This window comes from Penicillium hordei (genome assembly GCF_028827395.1).
Source record: "Penicillium hordei strain IBT 12815 chromosome Unknown utg000001l_segment0_segment0, whole genome shotgun sequence".
NCBI classification, from domain to species: Eukaryota; Fungi; Ascomycota; class Eurotiomycetes; order Eurotiales; family Aspergillaceae; genus Penicillium; species Penicillium hordei.
The window spans coordinates 472130-494700 of NW_026623142.1; the positions used below are offsets into that span (position 1 = coordinate 472130).

The 22571-nt window shown below is 49.5% G+C and overlaps 6 protein-coding genes across 6 annotated transcripts; 5 read left to right on the forward strand and 1 right to left on the reverse strand.

Moving 5' to 3' along the window:
• Positions 1 to 2986: 2986 nt before the first annotated feature.
• On the forward strand, positions 2987 to 3208 carry N7537_000170 (uncharacterized protein; the record flags this gene model as incomplete). Its single annotated transcript, XM_056891228.1, has 2 exons — positions 2987 to 3091; positions 3113 to 3208. 2 exons carry the CDS (start codon positions 2987 to 2989, stop codon positions 3206 to 3208), a joined length of 201 nt encoding a protein of 66 aa, XP_056756223.1.
• A 3603-nt stretch (positions 3209 to 6811) lies between these two features.
• N7537_000171 (MFS transporter) lies at positions 6812 to 8825 on the forward strand (the record flags this gene model as incomplete). Its single annotated transcript, XM_056891229.1, has 3 exons — positions 6812 to 6908; positions 7040 to 7913; positions 8009 to 8825. 3 exons carry the CDS (start codon positions 6812 to 6814, stop codon positions 8823 to 8825), a joined length of 1788 nt encoding a protein of 595 aa, XP_056756224.1.
• A 1221-nt stretch (positions 8826 to 10046) lies between these two features.
• Positions 10047 to 13292, forward strand: N7537_000172 (Zn(II)2Cys6 transcription factor; the record flags this gene model as incomplete). The annotated part of the gene is made up of 3 exons (XM_056891230.1): positions 10047 to 12234; positions 12292 to 12344; positions 12405 to 13292. 3 exons carry the CDS (start codon positions 10047 to 10049, stop codon positions 13290 to 13292), a joined length of 3129 nt encoding a protein of 1042 aa, XP_056756225.1.
• Positions 13293 to 14273: 981 nt separating this feature from the next.
• Positions 14274 to 17178, forward strand: N7537_000173 (uncharacterized protein; the record flags this gene model as incomplete). The annotated part of the gene is made up of 2 exons (XM_056891231.1): positions 14274 to 14370; positions 14435 to 17178. 2 exons carry the CDS (start codon positions 14274 to 14276, stop codon positions 17176 to 17178), a joined length of 2841 nt encoding a protein of 946 aa, XP_056756226.1.
• A 718-nt stretch (positions 17179 to 17896) lies between these two features.
• Positions 17897 to 19661, forward strand: adB (adenylosuccinate synthase ADE12). Its single transcript, XM_056891232.1, has 4 exons — positions 17897 to 18087; positions 18140 to 18208; positions 18322 to 18773; positions 18921 to 19661. Exons 1-4 carry the CDS (start codon positions 18048 to 18050, stop codon positions 19629 to 19631), a joined length of 1272 nt encoding a protein of 423 aa, XP_056756227.1. The 5' UTR covers positions 17897 to 18047; the 3' UTR covers positions 19632 to 19661.
• A 569-nt stretch (positions 19662 to 20230) lies between these two features.
• helA (putative DEAD box RNA helicase HelA) lies at positions 20231 to 22423 on the reverse strand (the record flags this gene model as incomplete). Its single annotated transcript, XM_056891233.1, has 2 exons — positions 20231 to 21986; positions 22053 to 22423. 2 exons carry the CDS (start codon positions 22421 to 22423, stop codon positions 20231 to 20233), a joined length of 2127 nt encoding a protein of 708 aa, XP_056756228.1.
• Between the last annotated feature and the right edge of the window lie 148 nt (positions 22424 to 22571).

Genomic DNA, 22571 nt, shown 5'->3' on the forward strand with positions numbered 1-22571 from the left:
GCACTTAGTTTTATTTAAACAGAAGTATTGATTTGAGTAAAAGTCCAGTTAAGGACGAGAAGATGTTGTTTATTTATTGGTTGGCTTGAGGGTTATCAATGTTCTGAAGGTGTGAGGCTCATCTGGGTACAATCTCCAAATACAGGATATGTTGAAGAACATATCAAGTGTTGGGTAACCCACGAATCATTAGGCAAACGACCTTGACATTTCCAAATGATATTACTGAACTTCAATTATTTTCAGCTTCATACCACCGCGGAATCCACCTACTGCAAGAGGTAAGACTACACGTGACTGCTATGAAATCAGCATTCGTCGGTGCCTAGACCGCTGCAGGGGAAATCGATCTGGATCACATCAGAGAGTTCAGAGGAGGTAGTTACGAAGTACATGAAGCAAGGTGACAAAGTACGTAGCAATTGTACGTATCCAGCTGAGAGACCAAAAGTCCGCGGAACTCGGGTGCCCCGGTACCTTGCGGGGGCAAAAGGAAATTAATAAAAAAATAAAACCAAAAAAAGCCACAAAAAAGCCCCATCAGAAACAAAGAAAAACGGAATAAAGGTTTCAAAGGAACAAGAATGTTCACATGATCACAAGTAGAATCGATAGTGTGAAAATCTTTGAGAAAGACGAGATGTGATTCGTGTCCACTCGCGGAACTTTTGTATTGTACCCGTCACCGCGGCACCGGATCCATACATTCCGCTTGCCACAGGTGGGGATAAGGGTGATCGTTCCTACTGGTCAAGGAAATAGAAAAGATAAAAGAGATCGGACTGTAATATGGGTACTCCGTATAATACCACACATTCTTTACATTAACCCCTCTCTGGGAGAAATTTCGGGAGACCCTAATGTACTCCATATATCCTTAACTTAGTACCGTGGAACTGAGCTTGTAATTCCGTGGTTTGCCTGGCGGGGACACCGAGAAAAAAAGGCAATCTAGAGGTTTTATTGGCCCGCGGAGATCCCGTTCAGCTGCCGGACCAGCGCCAGAATTCAGCTTTTCTCGGGACACAACTATGGAGTAAAAGAGACACGCAAGGCAGCAAGCCTCTAAAGCCAGCTGGGTCCTGACCTTGACTGTCAAATTTGTACAACATACATCGTATGCATTATGCATGAGTACTTTGCTTCGGATACGCTTTGCCGATTCTACAAAAGTACACCTGTCACTTACTCCATGTAAGTAGTCTTAAAAAACAACCTTTAGAATTCCAATCTTCCCCAACCTTCCGGGATCTAGTACAAAGCCATAAAATCCTAGATCGGTAATTATAAATGTGGCGCTTTCACAATGTCAAATGATGATCAGTCCAAACAATAAGATTGAACATTCAGCTATCCATGGATGTACAATGTAGTCTGTATGCACTCTCCAGTGTTGCTAAGTAAGGTCCCACCAATGTCTAGAATCAAAGGTAGCAAAAATCCGACATGGAGACTATGACTTCGATTCAGCGATCTCCAAAAAGAGACAGGCGAATGCATCGTGTAACCGATCGCGAGTACATTTAGCACAAGCTTCCAGGTTGGAAGCAAAAGGAGGAATGAATTATATTGACATTTAGCATAGAGATTAAGCTCAAACTTTGTTGTCTCGATCGATCGGGGGAACTACAGTGAAGCTACGAGTTCCCGTCTAAAGCATATACTCCGTACTCTGTACACATTGCAAGGACAGCACGACCGGTGGCGCTTTACCGAGATAGCAAGACATGGAGCCTGATTCTGATTTGAATTAGGAAAAGAAACCTGCATCTATCTGAATTAAGCGAAAAATCGCGATTGCAATAGGCCTGAAAACAATGGAATCAGAGTAATCTGCAATGTTCATCACCTACATTGATGTGTGTATTTTGTATGTACAATTTTGGGACAACCATCGAGAGGGGCATGTTCGTTTGAGCCCTTGTTTTCGCCCCAATTTAATGTGTACCCCTTTTTCCTTGTCCCAACTGATTTCGATGTCATTGAAGATCTAGATTTTGAGTGATGGAATTCGGCCCACGGGAGTCACCCCGAAAGTTGATACATCACACAACTGAATTTTCTTCCCGTCAACTATCACGGCACAGAAAGGGATGCCGCACCAAAAAAAGTCTAAGCACCCTAGTTTCTGTGGCAACTTTGCCCGAGGTCTCTGCCTAATTTAGAATTTAGATAGGTCCAAAAGAAAGCTTTCCTATATGCCAGGAAACATTATCCGCCTGACTTGGAATTATTTTCATCCATTTGATTGTTGAGGGGCAATCGGCGCCACACTTCGGCCATTCGGGATCTTGCGACTGTCAGAACCCGACAATATGGTGCGGCAGCTGCGGTTCTGTGTGGATCATGGACCCTTGTGTCTGGATTGGGATAGGTTAGCGTTGTCTTCAAAAAAAAAAAAGATCAATGACAATCGACTGATCTATTCGAAAACGCGGCTGTATCCTTAAGGGCATCGTATCTTGCCAAGTTAGTCAGGTTCATGGTACTCGAACCTGTGGGCCGACAAGCCCCTTCAGTCGTCGTTGGGAGTGTAGGATCTGGACCTCGGGGCTATGCGATAGACGAGGCAGAGATAGTGTGCTATGGAAGCTGAACCCGCCCCCTTGTCATTGGTCTCGACCGGGAAGTGTTGAGGCGTATTATTCCGACGTGATGCAATATCTTGCTCACTTTGGAATGAAGGAAATATCAAGGGCATCATAAGGAATGTGGTAGAAGGTTGGTATATGATCGCATGTGAAATTAAGCCCGAATCAGACCGATCGAACCATATCATACCCAACGCTGTGACCAAGCAGCTCCCGAAGTCGGAAGATCTAGTGAAACCTATCTAGGGCGTTATCAAGGACATCATCACGAATAAGTCGCTGTCATGAAGCGTGACTTCCATCAGTACGGCGTTTGTTGACTTGTAACGCACTTCACCGTCTTTTGCGACGCTCCTTGATTTTGGGCAATAATAACCGCGGGTCTGGATATCGACATGGCCTACATGCGCAATGTCGGTCCAAATCGCAATGGCCATCGAAAATCCTCGACGATCATAGTCGGACAGGTTACCGGCGGTGCAGACGCAAATGATGGGGCTGTGAGAACAATACCCATGTAGGGCTTGCAGTCTACCGAGTCACTCACGGGATGCCAGGGACAAGTACCCGAGGGAGAATTTGAGGCGAGACGTCAAAGGATCTTCTGCAGCAGATAACCAACATGAATGCAGCCAAGAGACACACCGCTTGAAACCGGTTATTAGCAGACCAAGGTTGTTGATGCAGACAGGGTCACTTCTGCTGTATATTCCCCCTCCTCTCTTTCGAAACTGGCGAGAATCGGAAGATAACTGAGCAAGGGATTTTTCTACCCCACCATACATGGGTGATTCGGTTGGCTGCAGGGTAGAAAAATGGAAGCTCACTCACATGATCTCCGTCCCGATTTCAATCGCAATATGTATGAAACAAAGAGAAAAGCAGCCTATAATTTCCGACCGTTGGGTCGCAATCCTTCTTCCGAACAGTCCGAATGGATATCAAGGTAGACACGACTGTCGCTGACGGAGCTACCGCAGTGCACAGTCGCGTGATGCATGGCATGGAGAGATGACGGGCTTTGTTTCCTGAACAACGGTCACCGCTATATCCGCGCCAAAACACGTCGGGCTCTTTCACTGTTGGGTTGCGACTCGCGTATCGGACATCTCAACGATTGTCATTGTTCAAGCGCTCCCACCTCCCTTGTAACCAATGGTCTCCCTCGATAGGAATGCATGCATTGCGATCGACGTATTTAGGTATTTCATGCATAGAAGGATTTGTCAAACACCCTGTCAGACCCTAGGAGCTTGTATTTGCATATTATCAGCTAGGCACGGTCACCCTGCTATCTAATCGAGTAGCATACATTTACTGTTCAAGGACCGAAAATAACATCATGATCTGGCATCTTGTATGACTGGTTGTAAAAACCAAAAAAAAAAAAAATCAAGGGGAATTTTGCAGGTTGCAGGAGCCCCAGTCGTGTTTACAATGTCTTGCTCACACCGTTCCTTGGCTTTCCTCCTTTGGCATATCCTAGTTACCAGGTGCACCCCTGAGAGGCTCAAGCCGCTAACCCATACTTTAGTATGACGTTTTCTTTATGGTTTGTTTTTTTTTTGTGTTTTGTGTTTTGTGTTTTGTGTTTTTGTGTTTTTGTGTTTTTGTTTTTTGTTTTTTTCTCTTATGACTTCTCACCGGCTTTTTACCCACTCCCTCGCGTGGCCAGTCAACTTTTCTGTCGTACAGGAGAATAAACCTAACGCATCTCTTTTTTTTTCTCCCACGGAGTACTCCGTATATAAGGTACATACAGAGTACATATGTAGAAACTGTGTCGAATACAAATAATGGTCCCACTTATTCCCAGCCCCTTGGGTCTCATGCAGTCCCTTCTTGTTGGGTCGGCACTTTACCGACTTTTGGAAAGATTCCACTTGCATTGTAAAGATCAAAAGTCAAAAAAGTACATATGGAGTATAGAATACAGAGAGCAAGAATGTAGTTCGGGCGGAATCGCGGTTCAGCTCTCCACCTAACTTCGCCACAATGGCTGGTGTCTTCTAGGACAGTTATAAAGGGGGGAAAGGGGCGGCATTGTTTTCCCCTGTCACCGATCGACGCCCAACGGCCAATAGATGGGGCTCGGGAGTGTCGGTGAATTTTTGACAAGCTCAGCTGATTCCCCGAAGTCTTCTCGAAGGTCTCAAAAATCAAAAAATCCACATTATAGTGCCTAGAGAGTATATTTTACTAGAACGGTGTGTATTCTACCTTGACAGGATGATCGTCGCATCCCCGACGGTTTCAATAGCTTCTCTTTCTATACCGGTTCAACTCCATCGGCTCCATCTGTACTCCGTACTCTGTACCGGCATGGCGGGATTAAAGAGAAACACTTTGAATTTTGGGTTCTGGGGCACTTGAAAACGGTTTTTGTGACATTCAACAATGAAACAATAGACGGGATGGCGCTCAATATTACTTAGGGTTTCCCTTTGAGACGGTACATCGTACACCGCATCTTGTTCCAGTTGTATATCCTAAACATGGTTCACCTATATTTCGACCCAATCAGCTGGTTCCCAACTTATTAGGAAAGTACAGATGCTCCTGATCATCCCGGCCATCTGGGAAGAGTGGATAACCTGTTAGGTTTCCCTTTCCAATGAGTGGAGAGTATGACGATATCATGTTTGGTCTTGGTTACAGAGTACGAAGTACACAGTTGTAGAGACGGAAAAGGAGAAGGGAATTTTTTTTTAAATTAAACCAATTTTAATTACCTCTTCAATCTGACCTTTATTTTTGGACTCCATATGCGATGTACGGAGTAGGTTCATACTAGTATATAGGTCTCGGGGAGGCGCAGAGATACCACAGAGCTATAAGGCGAGATCTATCATCTCACTAATTTGCACTAAACCCACAACTCTGGGAACAAAAAAAAAATCGATCTTCCTTACGCCATACGGGTGAAGTATCATTTTAGCGCCTCCTCTTAGGAGACTAGGGTAGGCCTAATGTCGTTCCCCGGGGGCCCGGTGCTTAGGACCGTGGGTCTCGAGGAAATCATTTTGGTATCAGTCTCTTTTTTTTTAAATTCTTTTTCTTGTTGGATCTGGGGGATGGATCTGTCGAATCAAAGATGGTACTTAAACTTTCATTTTTTAATTAGGTATTTATTATATTTTTGTGCTAGTGTTACAATTCAAAATCCGATCTGATTGATCCCCATTAGACCATGTCCTTTTTTTTCCCTATAATATTTCCTATTTCCTATTTTCCTCTTCGAATTCCGGGACAATATGTTCCCGAATAAAAGGTAAATTCAAATAAAATACGTCAAATAAGTCAAATACACTCAAATATATCCAAAAAGGATGACGATGTACCGAGTTCTTCCCATTGGTTCCACCCCCTTTCCTTACCTCCGGGGGGATTCTTCCGTTTCCCCCTACTCTTCTTAACGGAAATGTCAGGTTTCTACCTCAGATCCACATAGAATAAAGGGTTTTATTTTTATTAATTGAAAATATATATATATATATATAATATGAAAATATAGGAAATTAAAATTAAAAAATAATAATATAATTACAATTACAATTACAATTACAATAATAAAGAAAATCTGACCCACTTCGTTCGTCTTTATCCTGATCCAATGTTTGCCAACTGCATACTGTACAGCTGTAACCGAAATGTTTAGTTGTGATGCTGAACGGTTGACGTTTTAGTTCTTTGGCGCCTGATCATTTCTATAGACCTATCCACTGTCAATCTTATTATAATAGCTTCCCCTTTCCCATGGTTTTTTTTTTTGTTTCCTGGACTTTCTTCTATCTACTCTGGACCATCTTTACTCTTGGGTTTTATAGACCCTTTCCTTCTTCAGCCCCAACCTCCGATCCTCTTCTATAAACTCTCCGGACTCCCTTGCAGGTGTCTCATACGCAATCTTCCACCCTACCTTATCGGATCTTGATAGACATTTCCAACCGCAGGGGGAGCAATGCTGAAGCCCTAAAACCAAAAGACGCTGCTCCTTGCTCCAATTACACTATTACATTCTCTCCCTTTTACACAGGACTCTGGGGAAATTAAGGAAACAAAAGCACCTTTTATCCGGTACTTTGGTCCTGCTCTTTTTTTTTCTCCCTGAGCTATACAATCTAAAAGGGAAGCGGGGTGTCTTGAAGCCTCTCTGTGGAATCCCCTTTTTGTCTACTTTCAGCCCTTTTCGACACTTCGACTTTTCTCTTAACTTCACAATGTTTCAACGACCAGCCTGTTTACAGGGTCGACGCTCCCGCAATGGCTCTGGCGATGACTTCTCGACATTCCCAATTCGGCAACTATTTGTGTTAGGTAAGTTCTGGTACTTTTGTTCTGCGAACTATGAAAAAAACAAAAACCAAGATATGGTAGCCGCAAAATGCGCCGCAAACCATGTCTATACAACCTATGAGTGATCTTAATTGCTGACGAATGTGATGCAGCACTCGTCCGAATCTGTGAACCAATTGCTTTCATGTCAATTTTCCCATACGTGTATCACATGGTCGAATCATTCCATGTGACGGATAACGACCGCCAAATCGCCCTGTACGCCGGCATGATCACCTCCTCATTCACCTTTGCTGAATTTTCCGCGGGCATGTTCTGGGGCCGTATGAGTGACCGGATTGGTCGCAAGCCAGTTCTCATCATGGGCCTCGTGGGCACGGCCATCAGCATGGTGGTATTTGGATTTGCGCCCAACCTGGCCACAGCGATGATTGCGCGCGCGCTGGGCGGCATGTTGAACGGCAATATCGGGGTCCTCCAGACGACAGTTGCGGAGATCGTCACGAAGAAAGAGCATCAGCCACGAGCTTATTCGATTATGCCTTTCGTGTGGTGTCTGGGATCGATCATTGGACCGGCTATGGGCGGCGCTTTGGCCCAGCCCTGCGACAACTACCCGGCCCTCTTCGCGCGCAGCACGCTGTGGGATAAATTCCCGTTCCTGCTGCCCAACCTCGTCTGCATCACCGTGTTGGTTTGCGGCATCGTAGTCGGTTTCCTGTTTTTGGAGGAGACGCACCCGGAGAAGAAGCACCGTCGTGATCCCGGTCTCGAACTCGGCCACTGGTTGGTCAACCTGTGCTGGGGCTCGCGCGTGCAGCTTCCCGATGATTCCGACGTGGATGTCAAGGAAAAGTACTTTGATGCACCGCCTGGATACGAAACTGCCGAATCATCGCCTTGCCTGCGTCCCGTTGATGACAGCGCTTCGGCTGATTGTGACTTGGAGGGGCAGAAGAGCCCCGCGCCCAAGGCCTTTACCCGACAAGTCATTCTCGCTATCATTGCTTACGGCATTCTTGCATAGTGAGTTGGCTCTCTTTTTCCCCGCTCTTCAACGCCACACCCTTCTACCCGAATACAAGTTAAACAATTTACTGACATGCATTGCCCTATTTCAGCCACAGTGTCTCCTTTGATCAGCTGATGCCAGTTCTACTGAGCACACCGAGATCCGATGACGATGTAGTGCTACCCCTCAAGTTTACCGGCGGCCTGGGAATGGCCACGAAAACCATCGGGTTTATGCTCGCCGTGCAAGGCGTGTACTCCATGATCGCCCAACTGTGGCTGTTCCCATTCGTCGTCAAGCACTTTGGTACTCTGCGCACTTTCCGCTTTGTTTTGCTAGTATGGCCCCCTCTCTACTTAGCTGTACCGTATCTCGTCCTTCTTCCGGCCAAGCTCCAAATGCTCGCCGTCTATGTGTCCTTGATCAGCAAGATCACCTTCCATGTCATCGCTTTCCCAGCCACCGCCATCCTTTTGGCCAATGCCGCCCCGTCTTCCAAAGTGCTGGGCTCTATCAACGGCGTTGCCGCCTCTACTGCCAGTCTCAGTCGTGCCTTTGGTCCGACCATCACTGGTCTTCTCCACTCCAAGGGTCTCAATAGTGGATACTCCGTGCTGGCCTGGTGGGCCTGCGGTCTTGTCTGCCTAATCGGCGCTATCCAAAGTTTCTGGATGGAGGAATCCCCGGAGCCTGAGCGCTTCAAAATTCGTCAGCCTGAGGTTAGCGAGTCTGAGATGAAGCGTGAAGCCCTATCGGACTTTGGCAACCAGGCTCAGGGCTCTGACGAGTTGCCAGAGGAAGAGCAGCGGTTGCTTTCCTTGCGCTCTACTGTCGACCATGACTTTGACGTTTCGCGACTCAACTTGAACACCGTCGACAACTTCCCCAAGACCCAAAGCGATGTCACCCACGATACCAACGTCTAAAACTGTGAAGCTTGCCTCTTTTTTTTGCAGCATCACCTTTTATTTTCTCTCCATCCTTCTGGAAAGGCATCTTCATTTCAGCGCCGAGGCGCAGCGCGTTTTCATTTTTTCATTTTCACCTTTTCCCGTCATCATGATACCTCATTTTGCTATTTCATTCTCATTTTGTTTTGAGACCGGGAAACGGCGCAATTATAGATGGTTGCATTGCATATGCAGAAGCATAAATTTGGGTCTTTTCTTTTCTTTCATGTTATCTTGGAGCATCAACAGGTTATATTATGATTATATTCATGTGCATCTGGGAGGCTATTGCGTTTTTTTGGTTCTCGCTTTTGATCTGAGTTCTCTCGAAGATCGTGTCTTTGTCGGTTAGAGTATCTTGTTACAGACTTGCTCAATGTTAACGGCCGTCATATTCTCTGTCAACGTTAATCATCTCCTAGACTTGTAACCTCGTATCCTTGTAGTGTCCTAGCTTGTTTCACTCAGGCTCAGACATTTGGCTTCACTACAGGCCAAGCACATGTGTTTCCCGACGGTGTCCGGTTACGAAATTACTACTTCACATTGGCAAGTTCATATGGGCAGGTGCATCTTTTATGAATTTCCTCTTGTTCTCCCTGTGTTATACACATCCTACACATGTCCAATGCCTTGTTTCGTACATCTGACAGCGGGGAGTGGGGGAGGTCCACCAAACCCCCTAGATGAAGCTATGTCGGATTCAAACTTCAAACTTCAAAATGGCCTGGCCAAAGTCCTGTCAAAGTCCCATCAAAGTCCAGATATCCCATTTATATTCTCGGCATGTCAAAGTCTGGGGAACCCGAGATATCTTCCCGAGGGCAACCCAATTTCCTGACTCCACCAAAAGCACTTGACTACATGGTTTCTTGACTTCTTCACATTCCCACGAGTTCCGTCGATAGTCTTGTGTGGTAATTATTTTCTCGGAGAATATTTTAATTTCGGGGGTTTACAAGCTATTCCCATATCCCCGTTTTGGGCCAATCTCTTTGATTCGATTCGACACGATTGGCGCGAGAATCTCCCATCACCGAAGAAAAACACTACCACCGACGGACATCAAAAGTACTTCGTGATCTTATCATGTTGATCTGGTCTGGGAAGTTAAACCGTAGTTTCCGACCGCAGCCCCCGCAAAACTCCACCAAGAGATGATCGCAACTCTACGGCTCTCGTCTCTCGGTTCTCACAATGCCTAACCCTCCCTCGCCGCCATCGCCAGTCTCTTCAGGCAAGAAGAGACCACATCCCTCCAACACTCCTCCAATGCAAACCGATCCCGCGACCAATACCGCTCCCAACCCTTCCACCGCGGCAGCTGTGCCCTCCACCTCGCCCGCCCATTCCACCACCCCAGCCTCGTCCGCTTCCTCCTCATTCCGAAATGTCTCCGCCTGTAACCGTTGTCGATTGCGCAAGAACCGCTGCGACCAGCGCCTCCCGCGATGTCAATCCTGTGAGAAGGCTGGCGTGCGCTGCGTCGGATACGACCCCATCACAAAGCGGGAGATCCCCCGCAGCTACGTCTATTTCCTGGAATCACGCGTAGCACATCTCGAAAAACAATTAGCGGATAACAACATTGAATTTAAGAAGGTCGTCGCATTCGACGAGGAGGAGGCTATCAAAGTCGAGGCTGATGGTGACGCCGCGCAAGCTCGTTCCGGTTCCGACGGTCAGGCCGGGGAGGGGTCAACGGCGGAGAAAGCACGGTGGAAGAATAAATCGAAAGAAGACGCCGATCGACCGGATCGGAGAGAAGAAGGGGATAATCGCGATGCGGAAAATGACCTCGCTAGCGAGGATAATTGGCGCCTGCATAATCTGGTTTCGAATATAGGCATGGTCTCTGTACAGGGTACTTCCGACCCACGATATCTGGGGTCGACATCGGGTATTTCGTTTGCTCGTGTTGTCTTCGCTGCGGTGAGGAGCTCACTCCCCGGTAATATGCCGGAGCGTGCGGCGATTCGAACAAGCGATCGATTGCCTCAGAGTGCTACTGGCACTGCTGGGGGAGGAGGCAGTATGCGCGATTCCTTCTTCGGGCTGCAAACAAGGCCGATGATGAAATGCGCGACTTTCCCTGACCGGGAGCTAGCTGAACGGCTGGTCGATCTTTACTTTGAACACGCGAATCCTCAAATGCCGATTCTTCACCGAGGAGACTTCATGGAGCTATTGGATAAGACTTATTTGTTAGAAGAGGAGAAGAAGCGCTCTCCGCGCGCGCTTTACGTGCTTAATATCGTTTTTGCTATTGGTGCTGGAATCATCTTTGAGGATAAGCCTCAAAGTTCAGATGATGAGAATCGCAGTAATCATGACCGGTCCTCGTCTGGGACGAAGAGGCCGAGACTCTCGAGCCATCAGTACCAGCCGGAGGAGTACCATGCCTCGGCAATCGTTCATTTGGAATCGTTCCTTGGCTCCTCCTCCAGCGAGGGCTTTGGTGGATTGGAAGAGCTGCAGGCAGTGCTCCTTCTAGCCAGCTTTGCCCTATTGCGACCAGTTGCACCGGGTCTCTGGTATATCGTCGGTGTGGCCACGCGCTTAGCCGTCGACCTTGGGCTCCATTACGAGGACGGAGCGGGAATTGACTCTGCAACAAAAGATGGCAACCAAGTGCAGTCACGGATCGATGCTCGTGAGCGTGGGCGGCGCGAATGGGTGCGCGATCTCCGTCGCCGGTTGTGGTGGTGCGTATATAGCTTTGATCGTCTTGTAGCCACGTGTGTTGGACGGCCATTCGGCATCAGCGATCAAGCTATCAGCACAGAGTTCCCGTCTATGATGGACGACCAATATATCACAAAGTCTGGTCTTTTGACACCACCAGACGGGGCCCCGACATATAAGCGTGTCGCAGTCCACTATTTCAAACTTCGTCTTCTTCAATCCGAGATCCACGATGTCCTCCAATACCAACAGACGCGCGCTGTGCGGAGGGGAGGCCCTGGTGCAGTTATTCTTCCTCACGCCGAGCTTTCCTCCCCTTTCCTTCAGGGCTTTGACTCGTTCCGCTCGTGGCGCTATGATGTGCATCGTCGATTGGTTGAGTGGCAAGAGACTGCCCCGACACGGCCGGAAACAGGCGTAAGATTTTCCATTGAGCTTCTTGAGTTGAATTACTGGCAAGGTATTATTTTGCTGTACCAGCAGAGCTTGACGGTTCCTGCTGAGTTGGCAGGAGAGCTTACTCCTGCGGATGACGTTTCTAGTCCATCCTTTTCTAATCCCGATGACGGTGACGAGGAGGATCATGTCTATCTTAATGTTGCTGAGGCTGGTCAGAAGGTCATTCGTATCTATCGCCAATTGCATAGAGTACGCTTGGTGAACTATACCTATCTTGCTACGCATCACATTTTTATGGCTGGTATGCAGTTGTTTCTTTGCGCTCTCTTCGCCGCTTCGTTACTGACACTCTTATCAGGAATCTCCTTCTTATATGCCATTTGGCACTCGCCTTTGGTTCGAAGTCGTCTAGTGGGTGCCACCAGCCCTGGAATTTAGGGTTGTACTTATTCTAACGTTCCCTTTTCTTAGACCCTCGATGAAGTCGACTTCACCGTTCTCGCCGCAACTTCTGTTCTAGGCGACCTGATGCACAAATGTCCACCGGCCGAGGCATGTCGGGACGCGTTCGAGCGCATGAGCAAAGCCACCGTCCAAATGTGTTTTTCGACGACCGGGTTCGGATCACAGGTAGACATGAGCCGTGTCCACGCCACATCAAACACCGGCAGCTCACTCCACCCTGGCCGGCCGCGACAGCCTATGGACCAACGACACCGCGCAGGCCAAGGGCAACCCCGGCGAGCGACGCAGACACGCCAGTCCCGTCCCGTCCCCAAGTTCGACATGAACTTGGCTGATCTCTTTACGGATAATACCCCCTTGGCCGACCACCCTCGAGCCGAAAACAGGCCAGGAGGGCCACCCTATCCTCAACCAGAATCGATACCCCCGAACTTCTCAGCAGACCAGTCTTCCCGGTCTTACGGACGACGCAATCCGTCGATGGATTACTATCTCAAGTACGAGAATCCAAACTCCCCACAGCCGCACCCGCAGTTCTACTACTCGAACTCGCCGCCAAAAAGTGGCTCTCCGGGTAGCAATACCCACAATCACAATCATGGTTTGCCGCCTGCCGACACCGAGGCTGCGCAAGGGATGAGTCTTGATTTCTTGGATTTTGGTTCGGGCGATGCTGACGGCCAGGGTAATACCGAAGGCGAAGCCAATCCTGATTATAATATGATGGCTGCGCCATCTTTGGGTCCCAACCTGGGCCAAAATGTTGGAATCGATCTTGGCTTTGGCATGGCTATGGACTTCCAACATGACTGGAGTGAGAATCCCAATTACGATCTTTTGGAGGGCTATTTCTTTGGTGGTTCTGGGGCTGGCGCACCTGGAGGGGATGTCTAGGATGTCTAGTGTTGTTTCTCTCGGTGGTTTTATCTCTTTTTGTTTGATATCTTCTTTTACTTTTCTTTCATCCCCACTACCCTGTCTCTTTCATGTTGCTATTTCCTAAAGGCCTTAGCAAGGGTTGTATAATTTGGCGTGTGATTATTCTTTTTTTTTCTCCTTTGGATACCATCCATATACATATATACCGATACACCAAGGTCTGCAAGGAAAGGAAATAATTAATCCCAGGGTTAACAATAGCTTCAAGAATTGTATAGTATATGTTGTAGTTACCTTGCATTGATATGTTGATTGCCTCGGGCAGCAACGGCATCAAAACAAACACTCTCCCGCCTTTAAATTTTTTTTCCCAACCCAACACCATTCCATGCTCTCCACTCATTGATCGTGGCACTCACCGCACAAAAGGCAACTCTGTAGCCCTGTTGGCTGCTTCACTCCGATCTGCGCTTGGACCCAACTGCCTGATCTCGACATCAGGTGCCCACTCCGATCTCCGATTTTCTATTCAAGTCACTTCTGCCTGCCCTCATCCCCCCGCTTCACTCTCCCGTCCTCACTCAAAAACACCTCCAATCGCCGCAAACCCCAAGACCAAATTCCGAACTGTTTCTCCCAAAGCTCTCAGCGCCTCTGGAGTGGATCCTGCGGCCAACCGAGACCGCGGAGCTTACAAGGAAGCTCTGCCCTTTCTCCCCCCCTCTAAACTGAACCCAGTCTTACAACTTTTTTTGCAACTTTTGACAAGTGAGGCTTTGAGTTTGCTAGCATTGCAGGATATAGCATTTACTTTTGTTCTGCTAACCTGGTCCTATTCAAAAGGCCCTGCCTTCGTGCAACGTGCTTTTTACCTTACTCTTGGGCCGACATTCTATGACTGGACATGCGTGGGACCGCCGATTATTTACTTGAACACCGATTATGCGATTCGAACCTATTACAACTGCATAAGTTCGCCGGAAACCCACGAACAACATGGTGAAATCGGACGTGCGCAAGGATTACTATGCGGACCTTGGGCTCCAGCCCAGCGCGGAGGCTGAAGACATCAAAAAGCAATTCAGGAAATTAGGTTAGCTTTGCAGAGGCTGTGTGATAAAGTGATAATTGGGGCCATTGCTAACTGAGAGGGAAAGCGCTCAAATACCACCCAGACAGGAACCCAGGACGAGAAGTCGAGTTCAATGCCAAATTTCAAGCCATCCAGGCCGCCAATGAGATCCTCAGTGACCCCTCGCAACGACTGAAATACGACACCGATCGTTTACGCGCAGGCTATGGCAAGTACTACGGACCGCCCAAGGCAAATACCCAGCGCAAAACACAACCCCCCACCTATCCTCCTCGCCCTGCACCAACCTCGGCGTCCGCAAATTCACAGTACACGAAGGCGACCCCGAATACCCCATCGGCTGGTGCTCGACGATACGCATCTCATGCGCGTGCCGGTCCGCAACAATTCAAACAACAGGACAATGCGCAAACAAGGGCAGATGCATTCCATGGCTTTAATAACATGAGAGGAGGTCAGGCATCTGGGTGGCAGGGCTTCGATCCTGCAACTGGCCGTGCCACTGGTGGTGTGCCAGGCCCTGGAGCACAGCGGCACCCCTTTGGAACTTCTGCGCAGTCTACCCGGCCCAAGTCTGCCTTTGAGGCCCACAACTCCCATTCCAACGCACAATCCTTTAAGAAGAAGCAGGGCTTTGCGCCAGGTGCAGCCGGAGGAGATGAACCGATGGCCCGCAACACCTCTGCCTATAGCAATAACCGGGCTGAACGGATGAGCAGCCAATACTTCAAGCCTGCTGTGCCCCCAACTGCGAAGAAACCAGCATCACCCGAGCCGCCTCAACCCAAATCTCGCCATTCATACACCCCGGAGCTCGAACGACCCAGTAGAAGCTACGCACAGGCAGGCATAGGCGAGAAGACTTTCTTTTCAAGCACAGGACTAGGACGTTCCGCAACCATGCGTACCCCCTCAGGTTCTTCTCATCAAAACGCGCATACAGATAAATCCAGCCCTGCCTCTGGGCGATCTGGGAGATACCGTAGCGCCAGCCCCCCGCCCAGGCGGAATACCAATAACTATGACTCTACCAGCTCAAGTGAGGGAGAAGAGATTAGGCCCAAACCGAAGGCTGTTCCAAAGAGTCGACTCGGGCCGCATCAAAAGTTTGCCGACTTCTACAACCCAGGAACAGCAAGCCCCGGAAATGGTATGGACTTCACTTCCTTCCTCTTCATGAATGGGCTTCGAGCCGTCGAGCTACCCGATGGTAGCTACGTACTCCATTCGATTTCTCGGGATCCCCCCCTTAATCCATCTACCCCTGCTAACAAGGACGGCCCCAAAGGACACACCTCAGATAGCGCTACTTTCCCAAAAAGCTCGTACCGATCAGACCAGCAGATCAACCCATCGGGTTCTTCCTCTTCTGTCAAGTATGTTCGATATGCCTACCATCAAGATGTTTCGCCTTATCTAACAGACACCGGTATTAGCACCGACCCGGCAAACAATGCGCAAAGGCCCCAGCCTGCCGCGTATGGACGCAGCAGCACAAGTGACTTGCACAAGAAGTTTTCTGCAGATGATTGGCGGGACCATTTGGGCCAGTTCGATTTCATGGGCTCTGCATCGCCAAGCAAGGAGTCACTTCCGAGATCACCTGCCTCACAGAATCGGGGGCGTACAAACGTTCGAAATGGACCGACACAGGCATCCTCGACCGGATCGCCGATTCCAAATCCTTTCGGTCCTACTCCTCTCTACCAAACTTCGCAGTCACCACAACAACCACCAACGCCCTTTGCACAGGCAAAGTTTTCTGCAGATTCATGGTCTGAGCAGCTTCGAAATCTCTCGTGGACTGTACCGGAGATCGAGACGGCCAAACAAGCGGCGAACGCTGCGCCGCGTAGTCCAAAGAAACAGCCTAGAGCAGGCACCAAATTGCGGAGCGCTCCGCAACCGGCAAGTGTTGCTACTGAAGCAGATGAAGCTAAAGAAACTCTCAATGGCCAGGCTCCTGGGCCAGCCGGGACAGCAGCACCGGATGTTGAGGAGATGGATCTCGACGAGGACCCTCCTACTCCTCCAGGTATTCCGACGAAAGTCCCAGGTGGAAGATCAAGCAGTGGCAGCTATCCCGATTTGGCCTCTCAGGCTGTACCAGATGCACATCCGGTCAAGAAGCCCAACCCTCTGAGTGCAGAACCCCGTACCCCTTTATTCAACCTCGATAATCTTCGCAACACCGCACCATTTACCAATACAACCGGTGGAGGCATCGAGAACCTAGAAGACTTCCACACCACTCTACCCTTCGAATCCCAAGCCAAGCAGCAAAGGACGACCAAGAACGACATCCGCCCTCGTGTCCTCCAACTGCCAAACCCACCCAAACGACCCTGGGCCCCGAAACCAGTCCTCCTGGTCCCAACCTCCAAGCATCTCGTCCTGCCCCGGGACAAATGGAACTGGTATGTCTCAGCAATGGGCACGTACATGCGCGAATGGAACGCGTTCAATGGCCGCATGCTCACGCATTTCAATGCGCGCCAAGAAGCGAACGAAACTGGTCTCGCGCCGGGCTGGATCAGTGCCGTTGGAGACTCTACCCGTCTCAAAATCAACGGTGCAGACGATGACAGCATCGACGGCACGGCAAAGAAAGATCTTGATGATTATCACGTTGACGAATTCCTCATCCCTGGTACTAGTAAGGGCGGCTTCAGCGCTTACCTCCGTGGTATTGAGGAGGATATCCAGGTGCGGAAGCATTGGGACGTTGCCTGTGAGCTGCATCGGGAATGTATCCTTGATCTTGGGCGATTGAGAGAGTGGATTCGAGATGGCGGGAAGGTTGTTTGAGTTTTATCACTGGGCCTTTTCATGATGATTGGAGTCCCCATTGCTAAAGCTGCATTTTCAGCTTTAGTATTGGCTCGGTTCTGATTTGATCTGACCTGTTTTTCTGCCTTCTAGCGTCTCCATCCTCGTTTCTTTTTTTCACTTCGATTGATGTCTTCTACAAACTTTTTTTGATCTCTCTCTCTCTCTTTTGCGATGCATAATGACTTGGTGTTATTGTGAATACCCTGGGATTTTATCACATTTGTATAGATATGCCTGAGTCTTCTATCGGGGTTCTATCATCGGTGTTTTATTTGGATTTAAATAGGAGGGTTGTTTGGGTGTATGTCAAGCTTAATTAACCAATCCATAACTATCCAAATGCTCTTATGTTCCCTTTCACTGCCTCTGCTCCTTCCTATTGATCTTCCTCTCTCCTGCCTTAATGTATGATGCGAAAAGCGTGGGAATATATTGAAGCCCTTGCCCTAACCCTTGCTGCCTGAGGCTTCAATTGAAGTTAAAGCATCAAGGCATCAAGGCATCAAGGCACCACGGCTGCAACCAAGCCCCGCCACCCCGCCGGATCCGTGACAGCAGGAGTTCGCCGAAAATAGGTCTGACTCACTGGGAGAAAAATATCAAATTTGTAAAAAAAATAGCTCAATGTAGTATAGTTAAACTACAGATCCAACTACAAATCCCTAGTATCCGCATTGTTGGTCGAATTCGCCCAGAAAACTCCAGAAAACTCACACCGGCAAACCTGATCTTGGCCCCGCTATCGGCTCCAGACATATTCTCTTTTGCCTTTCGAACATACCCCACCATCCAAAGCAATTGATCGTGCATAAGTCGGAATTTGTGACTTTGTCAAGCGTGCAATCATGGTTTCAATCGTTCTAGGAAGTCAATGGGGAGATGAAGGTAACGAGAACGAGACCCGATAGAGACATTAGACATGCTAACGAATGAACAGGAAAGGGGAAGATCACAGACATGTTGTCGCAGGAGGCGACACTTTGCTGCCGTGCAGCCGGTGGTCACAGTACGTTCAACTCGCTTTACAATCCTTCTACCCCAGATTGTTGAAGTTTTCAAACGGGTCGTCCCCGAAACAAGACAGTGACTGACCAACCGGCCATCTTCAATTGGATACAGATGCCGGCCACACCATTGTTCACGAGAACGTCACCTACGACTTCCATATCCTTCCCTCCGGCCTCGTCTCGCCCAAATGTATCAACCTGATCGGCGCCGGTACCGTCTTTCACGTCCCCAGCTTCTTCAAAGAACTGGCCGCTATCGAAGCCAAGGGCCTGAAGGGCGCCGCCCAGCGCATCTTCGTCTCTGACCGCGCACACGTCTGCTTTGACCTGCACTCCGTCGTGGACGGCCTCGAGGAGAAGGGTCTCGGTGGCCGCAAGGTCGGCACCACCGGCAAGGGTATCGGTCCCTGCTACAGCGACAAGGCCGCACGCCGCGGTGTCCGCGTCGGCGAGATCCTAGACGAGGCCACCTTCGAGCGCAAGCTGCGCACTTTGGACACCTCATACCGCACACGGTTCGGAGATCTGGCATACGATGTCGAGGAAGAGATTGCGCGGTTCAAGGTATGCATGAAATCCGGTCTTTTTCTTTTAAATTCCATCAAGCAAGGAACACGAAACCCCCATGGCGCAACAGCAGAAATGAACAAAACCTAGTCTTGCTCATCCACATCACAACCACATCACAACCACATCACTAACAATCTCTAGGAATACCGCAACCTCCTGAAGCCCCACATCGTCGACCAGCTCGAGTTTTTGCAGGAGCACAAGAACTCCCCCAACACACTGGTCGAAGGTGCTAACGCTCTCATGCTCGACCTTGACCACGGCACCTACCCGTATGTGACCTCGTCATCAACCGGTCTGGGCGGAGCCGTGCAAGCGCTTGCCCTGAACCCCGCCAGCATCAAGTCCGTGATCGGAGTGGTGAAGGCTTACACGACGCGTGTTGGCTCTGGGCCTTTCCCCAGCGAGCAGCTCAACGAAGCCGGTGAGAAGCTGCAGCAGGTTGGACGTGAGTTCGGCGTGACTACTGGCCGTCGTCGTCGCTGTGGCTGGTTGGATCTTGTGCTGTGCCGCTACTCTCACGCTATCAACCACTACACCGCGCTGAACTTGACTAAGCTCGATATCCTCGATGACTTTGATGAGATCAAGGTTGGTGTTGCTTATATCCTGCCGGATGGAAAGCGTACTACTGGTACTTTCCCCGCGGATCCTAATGTTGTCGAGAAGATTCAGGTGGAGTATGTTACTCTGCCTGGATGGAAGTCCAACACTATGGGTGTTCAGCGTTACGAGGATCTGCCCCCTAATGCTCGTGCTTACATTGAGTTCATTGAGCGTGAGATTGGCGGTGTTCCTGTCAAGTGGATCGGTACTGGTCCTGCTAGAGAGCACATGATCGCCCGTGATTAAGTGCATTCTCTTTGTTTCTTTCCTTGTTTGGTGTTTTTTTTTGTACTCACGAGTAACTGTTTTTTTCGTGCATATTGCGATATACTTGGGATGTGAGATGTGATATAAGGTTTCCTTTTTTGTCCCATATTCAACGATTTAGATGTCTCGAAAATGGATCTGGTTAGAGACGGCAGTTACCCAAGTCTTCTGTTTATTATGATGCTGTTTTGGTAGAAAAAGATATCGTGTCAAGATTAAAATTGAATCCTGGATAGAAAAATAGCAGATGACTAGAAGATATTGTACATGAAATCAAAAAGTTAAGGTCAGGTCTTCGTATCCAGAAAGGAATCCCACATAACAACCAAGTAGAGTATAAGACAAAGAGGAGAGAAGTCTAAATTAGAAACACAGAGCACCCAAGGGTGTATAGTACACAAAGTCAGTCCGAAAAAAGAGATGTGAGAACGCCGCCCAATGCCAGAATGGTTGCTTCATCTTTTCACTTTTGGCTGATCTGTTCTCACTGGACAGCAACCTTGCTATCCATGAAAATGCCAGATAAATGATAAATGCCAGCGTAGCTGGCAAGAGTTGATCTCTGATTCAACTCAAACTTAAAACCGGAAAGAGTCGTTGCCGAAGGACTCATCGAAAGCGCGGCGAGGACGAGACGGGCGATCACCACGGTCGCCACGGTCACCGCCACGGGTGAAGCTGCCACGGTCACCACCGCGGGAGAAACCACCGCGGTCACCGCCACGAGAGAAGCCACTGCGCTCGCCACGCTCACCACCACGGGAGAAGCCACTGCGCTCGCCACGCTCACCACCACGGGAGAAACCACTGCGGTCACTGCCGCGAGAGAAACCACCACGGTCGCCACGGTCGCCACCACGAGAGAAGCCACCACGGCTTCCACCGCGGGAGAAGCCACCATCGCGGCGCTGGCGGGTGCCATCACCCATGCTGACACCGTCAATTCGGTTGAGACCCAGTTGCTGCATCAATCTAGGGCTGAGCTCTGGGGGAGTTTGCATATTGTATCCCACGGTGAACATCTGGTTGAGTGCCTGAATGGCCTCTCTCTTGCTGTCGAAGTTTCCAGTGGTGGTACCAAGCTGACCCATGTAGGACTTGACCTTGGTAGCACCGTCACACTGGGCCAGACCCTCAGTAACCTGGTTGACGATCTTGCCAACTGATGTGTCATTAGAGAAGGTCTGGGAAAGATCTGCATCGGCGGTTTCCAAAGCGGTGTCCAGGGTCAATGGGAGACGGCCCAGGCGCTTCCTGTAGACATCTTGTTCGGCCCTGTGCATGAACAGCCAGCCTTCACCTTCCTTGCCAGCACGGGCTGTGCGGCCGAGACGGTGAATGTAGGTCTCACGGTCCCGAGGAACACCAATTTGGACGACGTGGGTGACATCCGGGAAATCCATACCACGAGCTGTCACGTCCGAGGAGAACAAGATGCCTTCGCGAGCCTTGCGGAAGTTGTCCGCGCTGCGAGTGCGGAGCGCCTGCGTGAGACGTGAGTTAATCTCGAGCATTCTCATGTTGCCCATAGAAGACTGGCGGAATTGTGAATTGCGAGCCATGTTGTTAAAAGCATCAGCAGAAATCTTGGTCTCAGCAGTGGAGTTGAAATAGGCGATAGCCTTGAAAGGTCGCAGGTCCTCGCCATTGTCCCGACGCGCTTGCCAGTTCTGAGCGAGCTCGAGGAGGGCGGGCAGGCTGTTTTCGAGACCGCGCGTGTAGACAAGCTTCTGGGGCACCCTGTGGTGGGTGGGAACTTCATCCTCACGGACGGTATTGACGTGTTTGAAGTCTGGCTTTAGGGTCTGACGAACCATCTGCATAACTTCTCTAGGAACAGTGGCGGAGAACATGAGCGTCTGGCGGTCCAACTTTGTGGGGTCGGGAAGCAATGACTGGATCTCTTCAACATCAGGAGCGAAACCCTGGTCCAGAAGGCGGTCTGCCTCATCGAGAATCAGAGTGTTCAGCTTGGGGGCAGAGACACCAGTCCAAGGGTCCGAGAGGATGTCCTTGAGACGTCCCGGGGTGCCGATGAGCAGATGGCATCCCTCCTGTTGGATCTTGGCAAGACCGGCACGCTTCTGGGTTCCACCAACAGCGGTCTGGACAATAAGACCAGTGCCAAACGCAACCTTTTTAGCCTCAACTGCGATCTGTTCCGCAAGTTCGCGAGTAGGGGAAATAATAAGAGCACGGATTTCCGAAGGGCCAGTTCTAGCTGAGCGGCGGCCGACCTTGGACACGTCGACACTAGGGTCATTCAAAATGTTCTGAAGGGTGGGTACAAGGAAAGCAAGCGTCTTGCCGGTTCCTGTTTTGGCCTGGGCGAGGCTGAAAAAAGGTTTCGCGGGTTAGCGGACCAATCAATGTCAAGGCATATCTGTCAATAAAACTTACATATCATCACCCTTGACAATCTCGTTGAGAGTAAGAGACTGCACCTCAGTCATAGTCTTGAGGTTCATCCGGTCAGGTTGAATGATGTTCTTAATGATCTTGTTGTGAATGAGATTCTCCGCCGCCAGGTCGGAAAACTCTGTGATCATCGCAGACTTGGAGGGCTCAGTTTCTTCAACGGTCGCCTCAGCAGTAGCCGCAGACAGCCTTGGGAAAGAGGAATGAAGCGATCTGGTTGCAGCAAGAGATGAAAGGGTCGAAGGTGCTTGCCATTTCGGCAGCTGAGTAGCCAACCGCGCTGAGATTGAGCGAGGCGCAGTAGCGCGCAGCGCGTGCGAGACGCCAAATCGGCGAGCTGTTCCAAGCATCATGATATAATGCTAATGGAAAAAAATGGATGGGAGGATGATAATGATGCAAATTGCACTTGGGGCGTTCCCAGGAGATGCGCAAAAATAATTACGGAGTCACATGATTCTTATCGAGAGATAACGTCCGAGATAGGGGAAAATAAACAAT

Excerpts from the sequence above, each read along its gene's own strand:
- adB (XM_056891232.1), top strand. The coding sequence starts at position 18,048 with ATGGTTTCAATCGTTCTAGGAAGTCAATGGGGAGATGAAG. Across the intron at positions 18,209-18,321 it reads CCGTGCAGCCGGTGGTCACA|ATGCCGGCCACACCATTGTT; the intron begins GTACGTTCAACT and ends AATTGGATACAG. Across the intron at positions 18,774-18,920 it reads AAGAGATTGCGCGGTTCAAG|GAATACCGCAACCTCCTGAA; the intron begins GTATGCATGAAA and ends AACAATCTCTAG.